Source organism: Miniopterus schreibersii, assembly GCF_964146895.1.
Source record: "Miniopterus schreibersii genome assembly, chromosome: 4".
NCBI classification, from domain to species: Eukaryota; Metazoa; Chordata; class Mammalia; order Chiroptera; family Miniopteridae; genus Miniopterus; species Miniopterus schreibersii.
Genome location: NC_138105.1, coordinates 47,868,570 through 47,893,324, shown reverse-complemented (window position 1 = coordinate 47,893,324; position 24,755 = coordinate 47,868,570). Strand labels below are relative to the sequence as shown.

General features: G+C 34.3%; 1 protein-coding gene across 2 annotated transcripts in view; it reads right to left on the bottom strand.

The window, feature by feature from the left end:
• Nucleotides 1-22,565, bottom strand: part of RBM46 (RNA binding motif protein 46) — a gene marked incomplete at both ends in the record, with an annotated part of 31,339 nt that extends 8,774 nt beyond the window's left edge. For both annotated transcript variants that reach the window (XM_081135522.1, XM_081135523.1), the window contains 3 exons: nucleotides 19,780-20,562; nucleotides 21,045-21,512; nucleotides 22,415-22,565. In XM_081135522.1, the coding sequence (XP_080991648.1) occupies nucleotides 19,780-20,562; nucleotides 21,045-21,512; nucleotides 22,415-22,565 (1,402 nt within the window). The remainder of the gene's footprint in view (nucleotides 1-19,779; nucleotides 20,563-21,044; nucleotides 21,513-22,414) is intronic.
• Between the last annotated feature and the right edge of the window lie 2,190 nt (nucleotides 22,566-24,755).

The following is a 24,755-nucleotide window of genomic DNA, read 5'->3' as shown; positions in this document are numbered from 1 at the left end:
TCAACAAAAGCAAAGAACAGCAACAAAAACAGCAGCAAAAATTATATATTGGGCTCATCTTAAGGCTAAGATACAGAAAAAGTAAAGTTAAAAAATGGAAAAATGTTTAACAGGCAAACTCTAATTAAAAGAAACTTTATATTTTAACATAAGGCAGGAATGCGTGCTATAGAACAACACAATATAATGATAAAAGGTATACTTCACCAGAAAAATGTAACAATTCTAATATCTATGCACCTAATTCATAACCTCAAAATATATAAAGCAAAATTTGACAAACTGAGAGGAAAATACAAATCTATAATCATAGTGGGTGATTTTCATAACCATCTCAGTAATAAAATAAGCAGACCAAAAATCATGAAAGAAATTTAAATATGATTAACAAACTTGGCCTGAGATATATGTGTATATACATATATAAACATAATACACATATATGTTCATAAATATTTACATATACTTACATACATAGGTTATGAGTTGAATTATGTGCCCAAAAAGATATGTTGAAGTCCTAACCCCTAGTACTTCAATAGGGTCATTGCAAATGTCATTAGTTAAAGTTAGGTCTTACTGGAGAAGGGTGGAACCTTAATCTAATTTGACTGTTATCCTTGTAAGTGCAGAAAAACAAAGTGTGCCATGTGAAGACACAGAAACACACAGGGAGAAGATGAACATGTTACAACAGAGGCAGAGACTGGAGTAATGAGTAATGCGTCTACATGCCAAGGAACTCAAGGACTGCGGCGGGCAGCATCAGAAGCTAAATAAAAGAGGCAAGGAAATGATCCCCTACCAACTTCAGAAAGAATATGGCCCTGCCAACACCTTGATTTTTGACTTCTAGCCCTGAGAACTGTAGGAGAATAAATTTCTGTTGCTTAAACCACCTAGATTGTGTTATTTTGCCACAGCAACCCTAGCAAATTACTACACTTCAATTAACAACTACAAATTCTTTTTAAGCAGGTGTGGAATATTTATTTACTTGGTCGTTAAAAAACAAAAGGGAGCCCAGCTGGCATGACTCAGCAGTTGAGCATTTACCTATGATCCAGGAGACAGAAATTCGATTTGGGTCAGGGCACATGCTTGATCCCTGGTGGGGGGTGTGCAGGAGGCAGCCAATCAATGATTCTCTCCCATCATTGATGTTTCTATCTCTCTCTCCCTCCCTTTCCCCTCTCTGAAATCAATAAAGATATATTTTTTTAAAAAAAGCCAAGTACTAAAATGATACAAATACACTTTTTGACCATAGTAAAATAAAAACCAAAACTACAGAAATCTATGTTCAAGAAGAAATAAAAACAAAGTATTTTTAAAATAATAACAAAATACATTAAATGTATTAAATGTATGTAACACATCTATAACCACATGTAAGAGGAAAATTTGTAGCCTGAAAATGCATATACTGTAATAAAAGGCTGAAAACTCTAAATTAAGATGGCTTCTTAAACGATCTTCCACATAGTCAAAAAATATATATCAATCATACAAAAACTCTCCCATAAAACACTAAAAGAGAAAAAACTGTCCAACTGTTGTTATAAGGAAAAGTATGCACCAATCTCTTTAATGAACACAGATGTAAAAATCCTAAAGAAAAAGCAAATTTAGCAATACATAAAAAAAGATAATGTAGCATGACCAAATTGAGTTTAATTCAGAAATACAAGGTTGATGTGATATTCAAACATCAATGCAATTCACATTAAAATAGACAAAAATGATATAATTATATAGATGTAGAAAAGCATTTGATAAAATTCACCACCCATTCCTGATAAAAACTCTTAGCAAACTAGGAACAGAAAGGAATATCCTTAATGTGATAAAGGGTTTCTATAATAAAAGCTACAACAAGCATCATACATTAATGGAGAAATACTGAAAGTTTACAATGATGCCTTCTATCATCATTTGTATTCAAATGCTAGCAAAGCAGTTGCAGCAAAGTGCAATAAAGCAACAGAAAAAAGAAAAGTATAAAGACAGAAAAGAAGAAAAAAGCTCATTATATGCAGTTGACATGACTGAGTATGTAGAAAATTTAAAATAGTCAAGCCATTAGAATCAAATAATTTTATTCAATATACAAAAAATAAATTATATTTGTACAAACAGGAACAATTAGAAATTGAGATTAAAAGGCACCTTTTGCAATGGCATTGGAAAATATTATATACCAACAAATAAATCTAATGAAAGATGCAAGAGATATTTACACAGTAAACTACCGAATGTTTAGAGAAATTATAAAACACCTAAATAAATGTAGAGATCTATGTTCATGGATCTGAAGGCTCCGTATTATAAAAATGTTAGTTCTCTGCAAACTGATCTACAGATTCAATTCAATTCCAATCAAATTCCCAACAGGATTGCTTTGCTATCAATTTACAATCTGATTGTAAAATTCATATGTAAATATAAGGGCTGGGAAGAGCCAAGATAATTGTAAATACAAAAAAAGGTATTAAGACACTCTCTACCAAACATTAAGACTTTTCTTAAAGTTATGTAATTAAGACAGTGTAATTAAGATGAATGCAATAGAGAATCCAGAATAAAGTGTGTGTGTGTATAGGTGTACATGTGTGTACATACACACATATACATAAATACTTGATTTATGCTAAAGGTGGCACTGCAGAGCCATGGGAAAAGGGCAGTCCTTTCAATAAATGGTGCTAGATACAGGATTTGGAAGCAGCCCAGGTGTCCATGAGTAGATGAGTGGATAAAAATGCTGTGGTACATTTACACAGTGGAATACTACCACTCTACTATAAAAAGGAAGAAAACTTTACCCTTTGTGACAGTATGGATGGACTGGAGAACATTATGCTAAGTGAAACAAGAGTGTCAGAGAAAGATAAGTACCGTGAGATTTCAGTCATATGTGGAATTTAATGAACAAACTGAACTATGAAGCAAAATACAGACAGACTCATAGATAGCAGGCAGACAGCTCTTGGGGGGAGGGGGAGAAGTAGAAGCATTGAGCAAAAAATAAAAAGAGAGAGAGAGAACTCATGGACATGGACAACAGTAGGGTGATTGTGATGGAGAGGTTAAATGGTGATGGAAAAATTAAATTAAATAAATAAATAGTGCTAGGTAAATAATTATCCACACTGGGGGTAAAAACAAATAAACCTGGATACACCCTCACAAAATTGAAAAGATTTTTAAAATGTGTTTAAAAGTTAATACAGAAGAAGGTGAGCAGAAAATCTTTAAGCAGGAAACAAACAGTACTAACTTTAAAAGACAGATAAATTGAACCATATTAAAATTAAGAACTTCCATTTCTTTCAAAGTGTAACATGAAAAGAGTAAAAAAGTAAGCCATGTACAGGGGAAGAGGATCCTTGTAAACTATATTGCCAATAAATAGTTTGTATCTTAATAAAAGAAAATCCCAACTCAAAAAAGGGACAAGAGATTTAGAACAAGGAAGACACTTCATTAAGAGGATATCTTAATGCCATATAATCCTATTAAAAACTGCTCAATATCATTAGTAAACAGTGATATAAAAATTATAATCTCAATGAGATCGAAAAATATACTAACCAGAGAAGTTCAAAATGTTAAAAAACTGATAGCACCCAAGTGCTAGCAGGAATGCGTAACAATGGAAACCCATATATTATTGATAGTAAAGTTTAAATTGGTATAATCACTTTGGAAAATTGTGTGGCATTATCTACTAAGTTTTAAAAATATGACTTGCCGCATATTACTCCAATGTATTAAAAAAAAATGCATGCAAATGAACACCAAAAAATGTACAAGAAACTTCACAGCATCATTATTCTAACAGCCCAAACTGAAAGCACCTCATATCTTTACCAATAGAAACAACAAATAAATTATATCATTTCAATATAATACATTGCAGGGAAGGAATGAAGAGTACTGCTATGTGCAGCAACATGGACCAATCTCATAGCGTTAAAAGTATATAAAATGTTGTATAAATTTTGAAACACAGAAGTCAGAGGTTTCCTTTGGGAAGAGAAAGGGGAATATCTTGGTGGAAGGTAAAAAAGAGCCTTATGGTGTGTAGATATTTTATGTCTTCATATGGTGGTAATACACAAAGCTTACAGTCATGATTTATGTACTTTTCTGTTTCAATGTAATGTAACATCTTAAGAACAAAAAATGAAAGAATTATCATATCGACCATACTGATATATAATTATGATAAAAATAAAACTACTATTTTTAAAGTTCCTATCAAAAAAGAGTAAGAATAATGATTCAGAGTAATTTAAGAACTATAATATTGATTTTCAATAGAGATTTAAATTATCAATCTAGGACAATTACATTTCTGTTAACATACAGAATGGATGATGATCCTCAAAGCAAAAGTGAAAACTAAAAAAAATCACTAATTGTTAAACATATTCCAAGAAATTATCTCAAAAGTGATTATTCAGTAGTCAAGACACAATAAAGCCCAGCTGGTGTGGCTCAGTGGTTGAACATTGACACAGGAACCAAGAGGTCACTGGTTCAATTCCAAGCTCGGGTTGCAGGCTTGATCCCAAGTAGGGGGGCGTGCAGGAGGCAGCAGATCAATGACATTTCTCTCTCACTGATGTTTGTATCCCTCTATCCCTCTCCCTTCTTCTCAAAAAAAAAAAAAAAATCAAAACATTTTTTAATTCTTAAAAGATACAAGAAAGACACTAGGATAAACAAAAAGCATGTCGAAAAGTCAAGAATAAGAATCTTCTAAACTTCAAAGATCAGAGACAGAACCTTGGTTTTCTATGAAACTGGAATTATTGCATGTGTTATTTTTAGTCTTCTGTAATAATAAGATCCAAAAGAAAAATAAACTGGAGATCCAAGATGGTGATGGATTGAGTGGAAGCTACACTGACACTCTCCCAGGACCAAACTGTAATTACAACTACAATATAGAAAAACCACCCTGTATAATCAACTGCAACTGAAGACTAGCTGGAGAGCATCCTCATAACCAAGGATGAAAAGTGGAGACCACATAGAGACTGCTTTTGCCTGGGGACAAAGCAATTGCCCCACCCTGCAGGAAAACCTTTTGGCCTCACCTTGTGGAATTTCTCTAGCCTGAGGCTCATTAGGAGACTGAATAACACACAGCCTCTGGGCGCTTTGAGTCTTTGCCTGATTTGCTTCTGGACCCAGGGCTTAGAAAGGCAGACCGCGGTGTACATCTTGGTCCTGTCCAAACACACCCAGCCCCAGCAGAGGAAACCAGAACCTGTGGAGTATGGGAAACTTCAAACAGGGTACTCAAGGCCAGTCACAAACAGCATCTGACATTGGCCTGGACGAGAAACCATCCAAAAGACTGGGAGTCCTAGCAGATCAACCTAATACATAGAAACAAACCCAAAATGGGGAGACCAAAAAAAAGACCCAAATGAAAGAACAAAAAAATTATCCAGGAGAAGAGCTAAATGAAAGGGAGATAAGCAATCTATCATATATTGAGTTCAGAATACTGATTATAAGGATGCTCAACAGCATGAAAAAAGATATGGAAACTACGAAGGAAATTAAGAACGACATAGTAGAAATAAAAAAAACACTGGAAGGAATGAGCAGCAGATTAGGGAAAGCTGAGGATTGAATCAGTGCATAAGAAGACAGGGTAGAAAAAAATCACTCAATCAGACATCCAAAAAAGAAAAAACAATTAAAAAACAGGAGGACAGTCTAAGGAAGCTGTGGGACAACACGAAATGTAACAATATTCACATCATAGGAATGCCAGAGGAAGTTGAAAATAAGCAAGGGTTAGAGAACCTGTTTGAAGAAAAAATGGCAGAAAACCTCCCTAACCTGGTCAAGAAAAAAGTCACACAAGTTCAGGAGGCACAGAGTCCCAAGCAAGAAGAACCCAAAGAGGCCCATGCCCACACACATCATAATTAAAATGCTAAAAATTCAAGACAAAGAGAGAATCTTAAAGGCAGCAAGAGAAAAGCAACCTGTTACCTACAAAGGAGTCCCCATTAAGCTGTCAGCTGACTTCTCAACAGAAACTCTACAGGCCAGAGGGGAAAAGCATGAAGTATTCAAGGTAATGCAAAACAAGGATCTGAAACCAAGAATACTCTATCCAGCAAGGCTATCATTCAAAATAGATGATGAAATAAAGAGCAAAAAAAGACCCAAAAAAAGCTAAAGGAGTTTATCACCACCAAACCAGCATTGCAGGAAATGTTAAAGGGACTGCTGTAAAATAAGTTGAAATAGAATGAGAAACATAGGCATAAAAAAAAAAAATGGCAATAGGTAAGTACCTATCAATAATAACCTTAAATATAAATGGATTAAATGTCCCAATCAAAAGACATAGGGTAGCTGAATGGGTAAGAAAACAAGACCCAAATATTTGCTGTCTACAAGAAACCCACCTCAGAACAAAAGACTCACACAGGCTGGAGGGGAAAAAACAACAACAAAAACTTCTCGAGGACTTTAAAGGAGAGTTCGACAGCAATACAGTCATAGTAGGGGACTTCAACACCACACTGACTTTACTGTATAGATCTTACATACCAAAAATCAACAAAGGAAACAGTGACTATAAATGACACACTAGATCAGACAGATTTAATTGATATTTACAGGACATTCCACTGCAAAGCTGCAAAATAGGCTTTCTCCTCAAGTGCACCTGGGACAGTCTCAAAGATAGACCACATGTTAGTAAACAAAACAAGTCTCTACATATTCAAGAAGACTGACATCATATCAAGCACGTTCTTGGACATTTACACAATGGAATACTATGCAGCTGTAAAAACGAAGGATCCCTTACCCTTTGAGATAGCATGGTGGGACCTGGAGAGTATTATGCTAAGCAAAATAAGCCAGTCAGAAAAAGACAAGTGTCACATGATCTTACTTATGTGGAATCTAATGAACAAAATTAACTGATGAGCAAAATAGATCCAGAGACATAGAAGCATGGAACAGACTGACAAATCCGGGGGGGGGGAGGTAACCGAAGTATTTATATTCATATATGCATAACCCATGGACACAGATGACAGTGCAGTGAAGGCCCAGGGGGAAGGGGTACAGGGTGGAGGGGATCAATGGGGAAAAAGGGGGGCATTTGTAATACTTTCAACAATAAAGATAAATTTTTTAAAAAAGAACGTTAGCCCGGCCAGGCGTGGCTCAACGGTTGAGTGTAGACCTAGGATAAAGGCGATCGGGGTTCGACTCTCGGTCAGGGCACATGCCTGGGTTGCGGGCTCGATCCCCAGTTGGGGGCGTGCAGGAGGCAGCCGATCAGTGACTCTCTCATCATTGATGTTTCCCTCTCTCTCCTTTCCTCTCTCTGAAATCAATAAAGATACATTTAAAAAAAAAAAAAAAAAGGTTAAACTAGGTAAAATTACCACTAATTTGGATACTAATTTTTATTATTTCATTAAGACATAACATTGTAGATACATGACTTGGTCTATAAAGAGTGATGAAAAGTTTTTAAAGTTACTTTAAAACTAATTGTACATATAAGCATATTCTATATCCTTGAAGATTTTATTGGCTTTCAGTTTGAAGAACAATTCCATATGAATTTTAAAGTAATTGGTATGAAAAATGAAAAACTTTCAGACTCTCAGATATGTCATACTGCTATTTCTTCTTTTGAAAACAGAAAATAACAATGCACAGAAGTCCAGTATATTCTAAATAAGACTGTTATCTTAGCATCCTGAATTTGTAGGGCTTTTCCTGTCTTTAGGAAACTAAACTGAAAGGAAGAACACCACCTTTTCAGTCTATACCTGTGTAGAAGAATGAAGAAATGCAATGCTGCTGTAAACTGTTTAGAAATAACACAAGAAGCAATTGCCAATTATTTTCCATTTGTGAAGTCTTAACAAATGTTATACATGGCACTAAACTGTGGCTCATGTAATGAACTTAAGAAGCTATCATAATGGTCAATAAAATTATAAAATTGTACTTATATAATCCATTATATTTTAAATTTCATTTCTATATATACATATCTAATACATATTCAGTATAAAGTAATCCATATGACTAAGTCTGTATTTCAATGTTTTCACTATTTTGAAACACTTGTTTCACTATTGTTTTAAGTTATATACGTATTTCTACTTCAGTAAAATATAAATACACATATATCATCCTGTTAACCATAATCAGTAATCGTTCTGTGTCTGTACCTACCAACTACATATCTCAGATATCCTTTTCCAACCCCTTCCTCTTTCTGCTCAAAGCACAGCCAAAATTTATTTTTCCTCAAAATATTTATCTTTGAAACTTATAGCACGTAGGTCACTTTAATTATTTGAAAAGCACTACATGCTGTGTACTAACGGAGGAGACAGTACTGATCTACAGGCATAATAAAGGAAACTAACAATAAAAATATGTATAAAGTCAATATGTTGACTTTATAAACCTGATGGATCAAAAATTTTATAATAGTAAACAGTAGCATACAAATTACTAAACTGTTTAGTAGTATAAGGAAAAGGTCATTCTCAGTTACTATGTCTGAGAAAAGCTTAATATAAGAGATTAAGTAGATGAGAGTAAGTAGAACAGTATTCCAAGTGGACTGAGAAGCGCGAGGAAGAGTCTGGAGGTACCAACCAACAGCGCAAGTTCTTCAGATAATCAAAGCAAGAGATATTTATCTATGGTTAGGTTAAGATGAGGCCAAATAATAAAACATGAACAGAAGAATGTGGAGTTCAGAGGACTTGATTATACTATAATAGAAGGCCGCTGTAGGTTCCTGATCAAGGAAATAACAATGAAAAATCATAGTTAGACATAATTGGAATAATAAATTACATGGTTGGTTCAATCATGTATTGAGATGTTTTGAGTATGATTAAAGAGCAAAATGAGAGTACCAAGCAACAAGAAACAATGAAATAGATATAACAAACTTTTTGAAATTCTGTCTAGCTTTTGATGGTGAAAAACGTGGATCACCTGCCACGTTGACACATGTGCCTTCCAGTGACAACGCTTATCCAAGCATCAAACCCAAAAATCCCAAAGCTACCTTGTTAACAAGATATGTGCATAAGATCTTTGTAACTTAAAATGATTCATTTAGAATTTGATCAAACGTCCTAGGTCCATATTATACAGGAGTGGTCTGGTTTATAAGTTTTTAGGACTGGTGAGGACAAAACTGTTTCAGAAAAGGAGGTAAAACATGGAACAAAAGCCCATCTCATTTTATTTTAATTTTTAGAAGAATAACTTGCCAAAAATGCCCCAGACGTTCACAGTGTGTTATCAAATGTTTAATATAAGACAAAGATCAGTTTTTCATTGGAATCATGTGAAGTTAGAAAGAACAGTAGTTAAGAGCACAGCCTCTTGGCTAACTGGGGTTCTTGGGCAAATTAATCTACTGAAGCCTCAGTTTCTTTATTTGTTAAAAAAAAAAAGTATAGACATTAAAATAATATCCACCTCAGGATGTATTATATAAAGGCATTTAGCACAATACCTTATATATTAGTGCTCAAAGAATCTTATCTATTATTAGTAATAATATTTATTATTATTATTGGAAACGCCAATATCTTGACTTTGTCTTCTGAATACTATTCTCCAATATTTATATGGCACATTTTAAAATAAAAAAGACACTGTTGTGGGTCTTTTACAAAATTTTAACTCATCAAATACATATAATTACCCTATGAAATAAATACTGTTAACATTCTCATTTTACAAGTGAAGAAACTGAATTACAGGGAGGTAAAAGTAACTTTTCAAAGTAACAAAGCTGGGATGTGAATCCAGGAATTCTGAGTCCAAATGTCATACTCTTTATTCTATGCTGCCTATGTGCTGTACTAAATTTAAAGTACTAAATAAATCTCCTTTTGCTGAAATTCTAAAATGCAATATACTATTTCCTGACCCTCTCATCTCAAATTAGGTCATATCATCCAATTATACATTCTCCTAACACCCTGTACTTCTTCAGTGTCTATCAGAACTATTACTGAATAACTATCTCCCTGAATAGAATGTATACTCTATGAAAGCAGCAACTGTGTCTGATTCACTACAGTGATCCTCAGGACTGTATACAAAGCAATGTTCAGTATTTGTTAAATTAACTTATATATAGGGTGGGACAAAAGAAGGTTTACAGTTGTTTGTATGGAAAATAATACAACAATTAATAATATAAGAATAAATTCTGTGTTTCATATACTATAAACCTACTTTTGTCCCACCCGGTATGAATGATCAGCCAGCTGCCAGTTAATAAATTGACAGTGAGAACAGAAAGGCTAGAGGAGTAAAAATAATAAACAAAAGTGTTATGAAAATAAGAATGCCAAAAACAAACTTCCTTAAATCAAAGTTTTCAAAAAGCAATTTTTCAGAGGACTTCAAAATAGACTAGTATACTCTAAGAGGTGTAAGAAAGATGATTCTGAATTTTAATAGTCTAATACAGAATCTTTTCTTCTCCCATGCATTTATTTAACAACATAAACAGATTTAAAATAAATCGTAAAAAATTAAAGTTTTTTCTTAGTTTAGAAACTTACATTGTCTGGGTTACATAAAATTATAACCTTCCTCCCTGAAACTTTCCTCTATTAGACTTAATTCCAACCCCTGGAGCTTCATAAGTCTTTTTACCATGTGCCAACTCTTCAAACATCTGATGATAGCAATCATATTCACCCTGTAAATATTAGTATTTACAGATAAAAAATCCCTAAATACTTCAGTTGTTCACTGTCCTACTTCATAATAGTTTCCATGTCCTCCATAGTTGTCAAGGTTAATTAAACTCTGGTGCCCAAAGCAAACTAAACATTCCACATAGCCCTGGCCCAGTAGTTCAGTTGGTTGGAGCATTATCCCTCACACCAAAAAAGGCTGCAGATTCAATTCCCAGTCAGGGCACATAACTAGGCTGTGAATCCAATCCCCAGTTGGGACTCGTATGAGAGGCAACCAATCAATGTTTCTCTCTCTCCTCCTCCCTCCCTTCCTCTCTAAAAATCAATAAAAACATATCCTCAGGGGAGGATTAAAAACAAACAAACATTCCTGTACACCAAAAGGTTTCGGGTTCGATTCTCGTCAGGGCACACACCTAGGTTGCAGGTTCAATCCTGGTTGGGGTGTATAGGGAGGCAACCAATTAATGTTTTTCTCTCTCTCCTTCCCTTTCTCTCTAAAGTCAATAAAAACATATCGAGGGGAGGGGAGGGGAGGGGAGGGGAGGGGAGGGGAGGGGAGGGGAGGGGAGGGGAGGGGAGGGGAGGGGAGGGGAGGGGAGGGGAGGGGAGGGGAGGGGAGGGGAGGGGAGGGGAGGGGGAAAAGAGAAAAGAGAAAAGAGAAAAGAGAAAAGAAAAAGTGAAGCTCAACATAGATATCTATTAAAGAAGCTGGATTTATACATCCCAGTTTACATTTTTTACTTATTCAAGTGTCAAAGTGTCAATCCTTGAATTAATTTGTGTATAAAAATCAAGCTATCCTGTTTAAACACACAACAACAGAGAAATTTCAGAGTACATTCACCAAAATATCAGACATTACACTTATAACAGACTGATGTTTCCAATGATTGCATTCTTATATGCTTTTTAACCAAAGTTATAGATAACAATTATAGCTGAAATCATTATCAGTGTGGTATATAGATTATATTTACTACATCAAAGCAATGCAGGAAGGTATATAGCTAGCCAAATAAATCATTTTCATAAAATATGAACCACTGTATATAAAAAAATCCATAGGCCATTTTTATAGTTCAAATGTCACTCGCCATGAGATAAATAATGCACACAAGTAACTAATATATCTTGAACCAAATACTACAAATATAAGGAGCAAGAAAAACCAAGTAGTTATTAACATTTTGGTGATTTAAAGCTTCTAATTAGTTAGGGAGACTAAAGTTTTTTATTTTGTTTTCTTTTGTTTTAAACATCCAAGGGAAGTTCACCATTCTTGGAGGGACTGCACTGCCAGGTCTTAGATAGATGATATATTACTCTAGGATAGATGATATATCTAAAATTAATAAAGAGTGGATTCTATATTTAATCTTAACCAAAAAGCCCAGAAGCAACTGACACTGAATAATTTTAAAGTGGTTAAAAGTACAGATAATCACTTGAATAAATTCACTGCAGTAAAACCAATTTTCCAAAACACCTGTCTCCATTTACTAGTTCATTCAGTAAATTACACTGCTATAGTATAAATAATCACCGTCTATTAATATCACTGAATATGAAATAGGAAGCAAAAATAAAGGTGCAATAGGCTGAAGGCTATCTGCAGCTTCTCACATAGACTTTAATGATTCTAAACACAAAACATAAGTAAGCCACAGGAAAGAAAAATCAATGTAACACTGAAATTCCTTTTATAGCCAGGATAAAAAATATATTTAGGTGACACCATGTGGCAAAATTATGAATTGCTACTGACATCTAAGAATGGAAAATAGAGGCAAATTTTATTGTGGCATTGACTCAAGGGGGGAAATTTTACAAAGCATTATTTTCTAAAATATTAAATGACAAAATCAGATGTTAAATTTATAAATTAATAAAGCTACTGTTAAAACTACTGTATTATTATAACAAGTATTTTAGGAAAGTATTAGCTAAAGATAATGAGAAATTATAGAATAGAGGATCAAGCATGATTAAACAAAAGTATAAAAGTAAATGAAATCACATGATCACGTTAGCCAGTTAATAGCATAATTATGGAAAAATACTGGTCAAATGATGTATTTTAATACACATCATTTGCCTAGATTCTCTGTTACAAAAAGAAAATTTCAAAACTTTTAAGTAACTGTGTTATAAAATCTTGGTTTTGATTATAATTAGCAAATTCAGATAAGGAAATGAGCAAAAAGCAATCACTTGTTCATACAAATGAAACAGGTGACTGCTGAGCCTTTCATTTTTTAATCCAGTTGTTCTGCTGTGAAGTAGGCAGATACAAGTTTTGAATTGTATAAAGGAAGGAATATTAAACTGATAAAGAATTAATTCATGCAAAAGTAACTCTTAATTTTCAACTATTTGAACTCAAGTATGTATCTTGGTAGACAAAGAAATTCAAGTATTATTTTTGGTCCTTCATAAGATTTTTAAGCGTATTTTAAACAAAATCATTAATTATGGGGATAAAAAAGTTCTTAAGAGGTCACCAAATAAAATCCTATTTTAGAGGTGAAGGCACTGAGGTCCACAAAGAGTAAATGATTCATTTGCCATTCATTCCAAGGTCACAATTTGTTGGTGGCTGAGACTGTAGGTTCTTATAGTTCTACTTGGTAACTCACTACTATATTAAATAAGCTGCTTCTCTCACAGTACTAACTTCATAATAACTATGGTAAGTTAATACAAGTGTTAGTAAGATAAAAATTATGAGGAATTCCACATAATGGCCTTTCAGAAAAAATATTTAAGTTTCAAGAGGAACAGAAATATATTTTCACGAATACTGGGCCCTCATGGAGGGTCAAAGACACATAGTTGAGTTAATGGAATTTTCATCTCACCACTTGATCATATGAAAACAAATTAAAGCATAAAATGTTGACGCTGATCCTTTCTTATTTAAGTAAATTTTAAAGCAAACTTAGCAAATTTTGTTTTTTAATATACGTTTAAAATACCATCATAAAAGTCAAATCTGTAATTAAAACTAGAAAGGAAAGAATAACTTTCTAAAACTATCATTTTTCTTCTAATTATTTATAATTAATTTTTTCCCTATAATATAGTACCACTATATCATATCTAGTGTAAGAGTCTCCTAAAATTATTTCTTAAATAAAAAATTAAAAAACTGAAGGTTTCTCTGTTTCAAAGCAATTTATTGGCAAATTTTTAAATCAAAATTTGATTTTTTTGTATTTCTGCCCATCAATCTGGAAATAATGACAGCTCATAAGAAAAAAGCACCTTATTTTTCACATTAAGACTTCTTAAAATAGTATTCCTTTATCCTGTTGTCTTCTATTTTATAACTTTCAACCAAGTTATAAGTGATAACAGAAATTAAAATCTAATTTAAATATTAAATAGAAAGCATAGGAGTTATCATGCTTGGAATGTACATTAATATTTTACTACTCAATGTCCAGAAAAATTCTAATAATGTATGTAATTACAAAGTCAATATGAGAAGCAATATGCAAGTTAGGCACAAAATATTGAAAAAAAGAATGTACAGCCTTAGCCAGTTTGGCTCCGTGGTTAGAGGACTGAAGGCTCTCGGGTTCAACTCTGGCCAAGGGCACATACTTCAGTTCCAGACTCCACTCCCAGTCCTGATTTGGGGGGGGGGGGGGGGTATGGGAAGCAACCAATAGATGTCTCTCTCTCTCACATCGATCTTTCTCTCTTTCTCTCTCCCCCCTGCCCCCTTCCACTCTCTCTCTGAAAATCAATGGAAAAAATATCCTCGGGTGAGGATTTAAAAAAAACATAAGCATAAAAGATATTAAAAAGATGAATATTCATACATAAAACGGTCCACACAAATAAGAATATTCATCTAGGAAATAATTACTTGCTCAGAGGAAACGCAAGTAATATCAACATGGTTGTACTATGTTAAAAAGCAAAACTGCTGAAATTTCAATTAACTAAAGTCCACTTTCAATTTCCAATTCTTAAAATCTGACAGAAATCACCAATGCAAACATTATACAGAACTGTTTGCCATTAATGGGTCACCAAGCTGTTTTCCTAAGTGTGTGATTATGTGGTGTCCCTCTCTGGCCATAAACTCTTCTCCCCATTTACAGCTCACATCAGGTGTGAGGTGTGCCCTTCCTTTGCACTACCCAAAATAACCTATGCTTAGAGTTTGTGCTTGCCTTCTTCAGTAGACTGTGAGTCCTTAAGAGCAAAAAACAATGTTTTATGTATCTTTCACTCCAGACTGCTCAGGAAGCACACAGCACAGGAGAGGCATTCAAAAAAGATTTGTTCTTTAGTTAAACTTCATCAGTCATGGACAAAACAATGGCACATTCAGATGAAATTAAATCAATGGCACAAGCTGGTTTGTGACAGAGGCTCTTCATCCCTGTCTGAAAGCTTCAGGTAAAAAAAAAAAAAAAATCCTACTTAATCAGTATTACAAACATAATAGAAAAGAAAGGCCTTACCTACAATTATTGTTAATAAATTATTTAACAAGGTGAATTATGAACACACACTGAGGCGACTTCCCTCCTTCCAGTAAGTATTCTACAGGACTTTCTTCTTCAAAACTATTACTCTCCAGAGCTTTTCTGTACCTCCTTGATTTCACTTATTCCACTCCTGAATGGCAAAGAATCCTCCAGGAGAAAGCAGTGGCAGAATTGGAAGGCTCCAATTCAAAACAGAGGCAAAGTTTTAAGAAAAGAGGGATTATTCACGCTCATAGTCTCATCTATTACTAAAGATACAAAATTTTGAAGTAGAAAAGTCTTATTTAAAAAGGTGATACTGGGGAGAAAAAGAGGAATCTGTAATATTTTAAACAAAAATAAAATTTTAAAAAAACAGAAATGAAAATTAAAAAAAAAAAAAGATGATACTAAATGATCCAAGATGTCGCCATACATCAAATATTTGGTATAGAGCTATCCCTTACACCCAACTCTGTATTCCACCCATTAAACCAACTGAGTGTCCCACTTATTACAAGTTCCTAAATATAACCAGGTAACACATAATTCCTATCCTATTCGTTGAGGTTAGGGAGGTTATTCTCTGACATTATGAAGATGAAGATAGTCTCTAACTATGAAGCAAAAAAAAAAAAAAAGAGGGTTCAATTTTGTCCTTAATCCCAGCTTTCCTTCTATTTAGGGGCACTCTGCTTAAAATAGAGTTCACTTTAAATGGGAAACAAAAAAAAAACAAACCCCAAAATATTTTAAAACTGATTTTAAGGGGCTATACGCCAAGTACTTCTGGAATTCTGGTAAGAGCACTAAATGGTCACTAGAAGTAAATTCTCTGATTTCTAGTACTCATTTGGATGCCTGTTACCCCTTTAAAAACTTTCTATTTTCCTCATAACACCAATAACAGTCATTTAACTAAATAAAGTCTAATTTTTTACTTTATTTTTCAAGCTTGAAAAATGGGCATGGTAATGCCAAAACAATGTGGACATTAAAAGTACATTCTTAAAAGAGCTCTGAAATAAAAGCTAAATGAAGAAGTCAAAGATCATCAAGGTAAGACTGGATAATAATGCTCAAAATAGCACCAAACTGAAAGGATTAACATAAGTGCATTAAAACAATTAAAAAAAAATACTACATCCACAGAGATCATCTTAAATAGTAAATTCACTATCTCGAAAATCATATTCAAATTCTTTAAGAAAATAGAGCCAAAAGATTATCTAATCCTTAATGACCTCCATTTGAGGGACTCCAGGAACAAGTCAATAACCACCTTTCAAGATACTAGAAAAATCCAAGGCTTGAAACATGTATAAATATTTAGCAGAATATCAATAATAAACAAAACACCCTTCCCCTCTAAGAACACATCACTACCACCATGACCTCAACCCTGAACCATCCAATGAAACCCTGCCAACTTTATCTAAAGGAAACTCCACGTAAAAACAGATCAACTTTTTAAAGCCCAGAGGCTCCAGTATTAATAGAGGGAAAAAGCAAGTCAGATCAATACCACAATGATACTAACTCTATCCTTAACCTTCCATGTAGCATCATATAATCTGGCTGTCTACAGCACCTGTCATGACTTAAATGACATCTGAAAGTCTGACTTTTGTTTTTCAATCAAAAATTCCTAGACCCCTGATCTCTGACTCTTGAATATCCTGAATTCTTTCTCTCCTTCTCCTCAGTTGCCTCTAACTCAACCTTCACTCATATTTCTAGACAATTACAATAAGGATTTTTCTGTTACTGTCTGTAGACAAGGCCTCAGGCCTTGTGTACTGCACCCAAGCAAGCCCTAGTATTTACTTGAAAATTTTGACTTATATTTGAATCTTAGCTTTTTTCTCTGATGGTGAATAGAAACTGAGAAAAATATATATTGTCCAATTTTTTGTTAGAAGCAGCTTTAATATAAGGTTAATAAAATGTGAAATAGATGACTATAAAGCAAACTGCCTGTGCTCTCCAAGGATTCCACTTATTGAAGTTAACTGTATTCCTAATTAACATAATCAACTTGGGAATACTGTAACTGAAAACACGGGTTTTCTTTGGGAACTAAAAGTTAAGACGAGTGCCCAGCACGGCGTGACTCAGCGGTTGAGCATCGACCTAGGATCCAGGCAATCGGGGTTCTATTCCTGGTCGGGGCACATGCCTGGGTTGTGGGCTCGATCCCCAGTCGGGGGAGTGCAGGAGGCAGCCAATCAATGACTCTCTCATCATTGATGTTTCTACCTCTCTCCCTCTCCTTTCCTCTCTCTGAAATCAATAAAGATATATTTTTAAAAAATAAAAGTTACAACGAGTTAACTATTGACCTAGTACCCAAGTAAAAAAAAATTTTTAATATTAAATTAAAAGCTGATTCTGGTTTCATAGAACATCTGATCTCCTTTATGGGATAACCAGATGGGGATACCATGTCTAAATAGAAAATCTGACATAAAATAAACTAAGAAGACTATGTTTTAAGACTCTTCAAATCTAAGCTAAATTTGTAACAGAAATGAGTGAGGATAGAAATAAATCTATTTCAGCATTACAGTGTTGGATCAGACACAGGTGTCCTGGGAAACACTTGCTCAGCAACTACTTACCTATTTTCTACTCCAAAAGAAGAGCTTGATCCATTTTTCTCTAGGAGCCCTAATTTGAGTTATTTACTACTCACCTAACTTTAGATTTAACTCTGAGTGTCTTTATTAAAAGAAAAATGGAAAGCTTCTATTATGTACATTAACGGAAACCATACCCAATAATTTATTAACTTAAGTGACTAAAATTACCAAATATTTCCAAAGTAATAACTAAGGACACTATTGAAAAGTTTCTCTGAAGGGAACCCTACCTTCAGTCCTATAGTTATGACGAGATCTCTGAATCAGAATCTCCTAAAAATATTCATAATACCATGGGAGTGGCTGTAATGAATAGCAAACCTATACAATATGTAAAAGTTACTTTCCCTTTTGGTAATGTTTTACCTTTTTTACTGTCTTAACAAATTTGAGGATATCAATTTTAAATAGATATAAGATTCATGAGTACTGGATATAGCTTCAGTATGTAGCTCCAGAACCATGTAACAAATCAATTTTAAGCTAAGAGTTTGACAATTGCAGTAAAAACCACACAATTACAATCCTTTAGTAGGTGACCTTTCTCCTTTTTATAGTTGATTTTCAAGAAACCACTATTCTAATAAACATTATTTGGAGCACAAAGTCATCACCAACTGAAATATATAGCTGCACTTAAAAAATGAGACAGCCCAGCCGGGCGTGGCTCAGGGATTGAGCGTCGACCTAGGATCCAGGCGATCGGGGTTCGATTCCCAGTCAGGGCACATGCCCGAGTTGTGGGCTGCAACCGATCAATGACTCTCTCATCATTGATGTGTCTATCTCTCTCTCTTCCTCTCCTTTCCTCTCTCTGAAATCAATATATATATATATTTTTAATACAATAAATAAATAAAAAATAAATTAAAAATGAGCCAAACTGGTGAGAAGGTGATAGCTAACAAAACAGTAAAAAACAGAAAGGACGAAAATACCACAATGATACTATATCTCTTCCTTCAAAATGCCAAATATTTAGTTAGCAGATATCCCAGAGCCTTTCTTTTTTTTTTTCCCCCACGTCAGATGGGTAATATGCTAAAGTCATAACAAGGTTTGTGGGAGGCACATTTCACTCAAGAGTATGAACACCCAATCATCAGGCTTATGAACTACAAAAGGATCCAAAGCCTTTCTTAATTATCCCTCAAATGATTTAGAGAAACTTTTTTTAAAGCATGATGTTAAAGAGGAGAATGGTCATAAACATCTTTTAATGATGCTTTTTGTCTTTCATGAGTACTACTGAAAAATTTCCAGATTGGTGAGCATATAGCTGTGTCTACAAATGATCCATATGAAATGCCTCTGACTTTACCAACTTCCCAACCCCTACCTCCTCAAAAAAGATTATTGGATAGGCTTCACCAAAGATGCAGGGACACTTATAAATTGGTTTAAGTAGTAAATCCTGTAACTTATATAGAAATTACTTCAAGTGAAGATGAGTCATTACTGAGGATGTCATTATAAAACAATAAAGTAATGAAACAGGATCATGAACTCTAAAGTAAACAAGTAATGCTTAAAAAAAGCTATAGCCCTGGCCAGTGTGGCTCGTTTGGTGTCAGTGCACGCACCTGGGTTGCTGGTTTGATTCCCACTAGGGGGTGTGCAGGAGGCAGCAGATGGATGTTTCCCTCTCCCTCTCCCTTCCTCTATTTAAAATCAATAAAAACATATTTTTAAAAATAAAAATAAATAAACAAGCTAAACATAGGAAATCTCTATAGGAGAAAAGTCTCAACAAAATTTACCACAAATTCATAAAACTGAGCCAAAATTTATGTTAAGTACTCACCACCAATGTTGAATTCAAAATAAATGAATTTATAAATAATCTATAATAATACTTCATATTCTACAATATTACAGTATCTTTAAACTTACCCAAATGAAGTAATGTAAACTGGGCTGCCAATTCCTTTGCATCTTCTAACGTAGTACAGAGTTTGTCTGGCATGAAGTAACTCTGGGATCCATTGGCAATAGCAGGAATAACAATTTTATATACCAAGAGTACTTTCCCATCTTGACTTGTTGTTGAATATAAATAATATTCTGGTGGTGCCCAATTATTTTTGTTGCAGTAATAATCCAAATGCATTACTGCAGAATTGAAATGATTTGATTTTAAAGAATACATACTAATTGGAGTAAGCTTTGTTCCAGGAAAAAATGGGTAAGTGCATCTATCGATTTCAGAAGGGCCTGGACTATGCTGACCATTGAGACGAGCTGGAAGAGCTGGTGGCTTGCCTAGAGTTTTTGGATGGCTCTCTTCTTTGTTAGCAAACACAATCAAGTTTTCAGAATTGGGGCTAATCTGACCATTAAGATGCTGTCTCCAGGTATTTTCTTTATTTACTGGTTTTGCCAGTGTTACCTCAATACTTGCTCCATCAATGCACTTTCCATTCATAACAGACATAGCAGCCACTGCATCTTCTCGGTTGAAAAAGTGAACAAAAGCATAATCTCTAAGTTTCTTTACTCTTTCAACTGCACCAGGTTTGAATTTATTGAATTCTGCTTTAATTGTTTCCTCTGCAGTTGAGATCATTAAATTTCTAACATAGAGAACTTTAACTCTCTGCATGGTTTCCTCATCAACCTCTTTCTCTGGGTCAGCCCAATCTACTTGAATGGTATGGCCCCATAGTTGGAATGTTCCTGTAAAAAAGAATAAATCAATCTGAAGACAACTGAAAAACAAAAGTCAAATACTGTTAAGCAAAACTGTTTCTCCAAAGAAGCAGAAACTCAAATATGTATCAATACATATGGTTAAGCATTAGTTTCCCACTCACATGAAAATTTACTAAGGCAAATCTAATCAGAACTCACGGTGAAATTAATTTTAAGAGTCAATAGAACAAATGTACTTCAAAGACATCTTTATTAGAAAAATTACAGTCTTTTGGATTTTTATCAAGCAACAATTAACAACTTATTAAATGTATATCATTCAGTAACCAGTAAGTTATAAATAATGACTCTTATAGAAACAACTTGATTTACTTTACTTACTTACTCCTTATTCCTCTTTAAGGGCATTATGTATTTTCATAATATTGATATATGAGGTACTGTCATTTTTTCATATTTATAATAAAGGGAATATGGAAAAATAACCTTTAAAAGGACAGGCTTACCTGGAATTAGTTTTCTCCGGGCCATAGCAGCAGCTCTGTGAGATTCATATTCAACAAATGCAAAACCACGATTTTTAGTCTTATCAGTTGCACTTGGATAAACAATGACATCTACAACTCCTTCTGTAACTTTCTTCATTTCATCCAAAATTTCTTCTTTCTTCTTTTCCTTGGGAATAGCACCAATAAATAATCTGCAATTATCCAAACTTACACACACACCAATAAACTTCCCAGGTCGAATCTCATAATTATTTAGAATTCTGATGGCTAACTGGGCTTCTTCTTTTGTAGTGTACATTACAAAAGCATAACCTCGATTTTCACCACTAAATTCCATCATAAGTCGAAATTCATATATCTTCCCAGCTCTTTCAAATACAGGGACTAACTCATCTTCATACATATCACGAGGTATTTTTCCTACAAAAACTTCACAGCCTCTAGGTGGAGGTGGACCTTCCCAACCTAAAAGACAAAAATAAATAGATATATTCTAATAAGATATTTATATTCACTATTCATTCATTCATTGCACAAATGCACTGTGAGCCTTCTTTGTATCATGCACTATTCTAGGTATGGGGAGATACAATAGAGAACAAAACAGAATCCCCTTCCTTCGTGAAGCATATATTCAATACAGAAAGGAGACAATGAGTAGTAAGAGCTATAAAAATACAGCCATAGATGGGTAGTCAGGTAAATCTTGTCTGAGAACATGAAGTTTAAGCAGACACCTGAATAAAATGAGGGAATGAGCCTTGAGGATATATCAGGAAGAAGAAAAAGTGCTTTAGATGTCAGAACAACTCAGAGAACACAGGCCTGTATGGCTAACATGTACTTGAGGGAGGAGTAAAGTGGTAGGTAATGTGGCGACCAATGTAACTAGAGACTAAGATTTCATTTTAAGTCTGATAGAAAGTTTACTGGAGGGTTTTGAGCAAAAAAAATTACATTAGCTATTGGTAGAAAAACATTATATCTAATTATCTGTTTGCATCTGATTTAAATCTAGTATAGACACCGTTCCTCTACTTACTGCTCTTTCAAATTCCTCCCAAAAGACCTCTCCTTTAATATCTAGAGTACCCTTTTCCCCACTGACCCAATTCTGACTTCTTTCTAAACCAATCCAATTTATTTCTCAACTGCTTCTTAATAGAAGAACAGAACTGAAAAATGTAATGGTAAAACACGCATAACGTGATAAAACCTACCTCTTTTAGTAACATTAAAAATTATTGCTAAGGTATTAAAGCAGTTACAAAGAATAGTGCTACTGTTTGGGATACTTGTGGAGATATACAGAACATAAATGACTACATTAAAGCTTCAATTTTTTTTTAACATAAACAAATCCACACCTGGAGGAGGACCACCAAATTTCCTTTGCCCATTTTCTTGAACCATGTTGTAACCAGTCTTTTCCATCAGAGCAAGTAATGCTGCTTCATTCTGCGTACCAGTTCGGACTTTACTGCATCCATTTGTTCCATCTATGTTTTCTTCATTCATGGTTGCAGTTCCTAAAACAAAGTATAAAAAAACAGTGATTATGACATGGAGCATCAGGAATCTATGAAGCATATCTTTGGGTTGCAAGAAATCAAGGATAGTTGTGGCTGCTACATTTGGTGATCACTGCAGTCCTGCCCCCAAAGTTCTCTACAATGGAAGCTGGAAACTTCTTTTAATGTCAATTAAGCACTGCCTTTATAAGGCCTAAGCTACAAGAGAGAGAGGTGAAAATAAAAAAGAGAACAATAGAAGGAACAACAAAAACAAGAGTGGGGAAACAGAAATAAGTGAAAAAAGAAAGCAGTAACAAAATAAAAATACTGCTATCGATGAATACATGATTGTTGTCAATCTATACAGCCAAGGTTTAAATTATTTTGCCATAGCCCGACCAGGCATGGCTCAGTGGTTGAGCATCGACCTAGGATCCAGGAGATCAAGGTTCGATTCCCTGTCAGGGCACATGCCCATGTTGTGGGCTCCATCCCCAGTTTGGGGCATAAAGAAGCAGCCAATCAATGACTCTCTCATCATTGATGTGTCTCTCTCTCTCCCTTCCTCTCTCTGAAATCAATAAAGATATATTTAAAAAATAGTTTTATCATATAGGCCTACTGGATTTTTCTGTGCCTTAAAGTTGTCAGATAAATGTAGCCTATGCCAACACTGCTCATGTTTTTAGCAATCCTCAAGATCTCCACCAGTTATCAGAAATTGAACAGATGCTTGCAATAAGTAAACAGAGCTTCAAATTGAGCCCTGTTCCTATCTATTGGAACAAGCTACTAGAGAGCGCAGGAATCACAATCACTTGTCCTCTGAGCAGAAAAAGGAGCTACTGTGATTTGCAACTAGCCACAGCTTAAAAAACTTACATCAATAGATGGGCAGGAACTATAGAAGAGAAGCCGAGATCTATGTTGACCACTGTTTATAAAAATGCTTTTTATTTTTTTAAATAAACTTAATTACCATATCCTTAGGCTGTCAAAAACATCCTAAAGATAATACTTTATTTTGTTTCTTAATTTTATGTCTTTCTCATTTAGTGCTACCATGAGCAAAGATAAAAATTAAACCCCACAATATAGAAAATGCACTAAAAAAGCTATCTTGGTTTTCAATAGAAATTTCCTAATTATAAATGGAAATGAAGTCATTGCAGCACAGCATTTTAAAAAATGAAATTTTCAGCCACAGCACCTCAATTTCAGACTTAGTTCTGCCATTTCCTAGCTGTGCAATCTTGGGAAACTTAATTTCTTTTACACCTAGTCCTTTCATAGGTACAATGGGAATACCAATACATGTTACCACAAGGCAGCTGTTAGCATTAAATATATGTAAAAGGCTTGCTGACCTTACATAAGGCTAAATCAAGGTTAGTTTTGATAAATACTAGAGAACAGTGAATCTTAATTTTTCATGTACCCACAATGTTGGCACTGACAGTACATTTTGGTGGATTTTTGCTTTGCTTTGAAAAACATTCATTTCACAAAGCTGGAGGGGTGAGTATGATGTGGTAGACACACACATAAGGAAGAGTATCAACATCTCTATGGTGGATAGAAAGTGGGAGTAGAGAGGACATCACCAAAGATTTACTGCTCTAAAGTGAGTGCAATGGTCGCTGCAGTTATACTCACTTGTACTTACCACACAGCACAGTGGCTCTGGAGCCAGACTGCCTAGATTGCAATCCTTTCTTTTTACTTACTAGCTATATAATTTTGGGTAAGTTATATAGCCCCTCTGTACCTCAACTTCCTCATTAGTAAAATATAGATAATCATGCTGCCTATCTCACAATCTTTATGAATATTAAATCAGTTAACTGTTGTTAAAAAAACAAAACCTCTCTAGGATCCTTTTTTTTGGCCCTGAACACCAATACTAATTTTTATGCATATATTGGAATCTTTCAAATGATTAAACATCTGAAAATAACTATAGCTTAGAATTCAGGTACTCAATTTATCTTTATAGTAATTGATTTCCGAAAATAACTGTGGCATCAGATAGAAATAGGCTGAGAATACTAACATAAAAGGTTCTATAATAAATGCCAGGGAATTTCTACACATTATCTCCAGTCTCTACGATGATTAGAAGGGAGTCTTAACCTTGCTAAAAGAAAACTACTATTTCCACAGATGAAAAAAGTGAGACTAAGGTAAATTATCC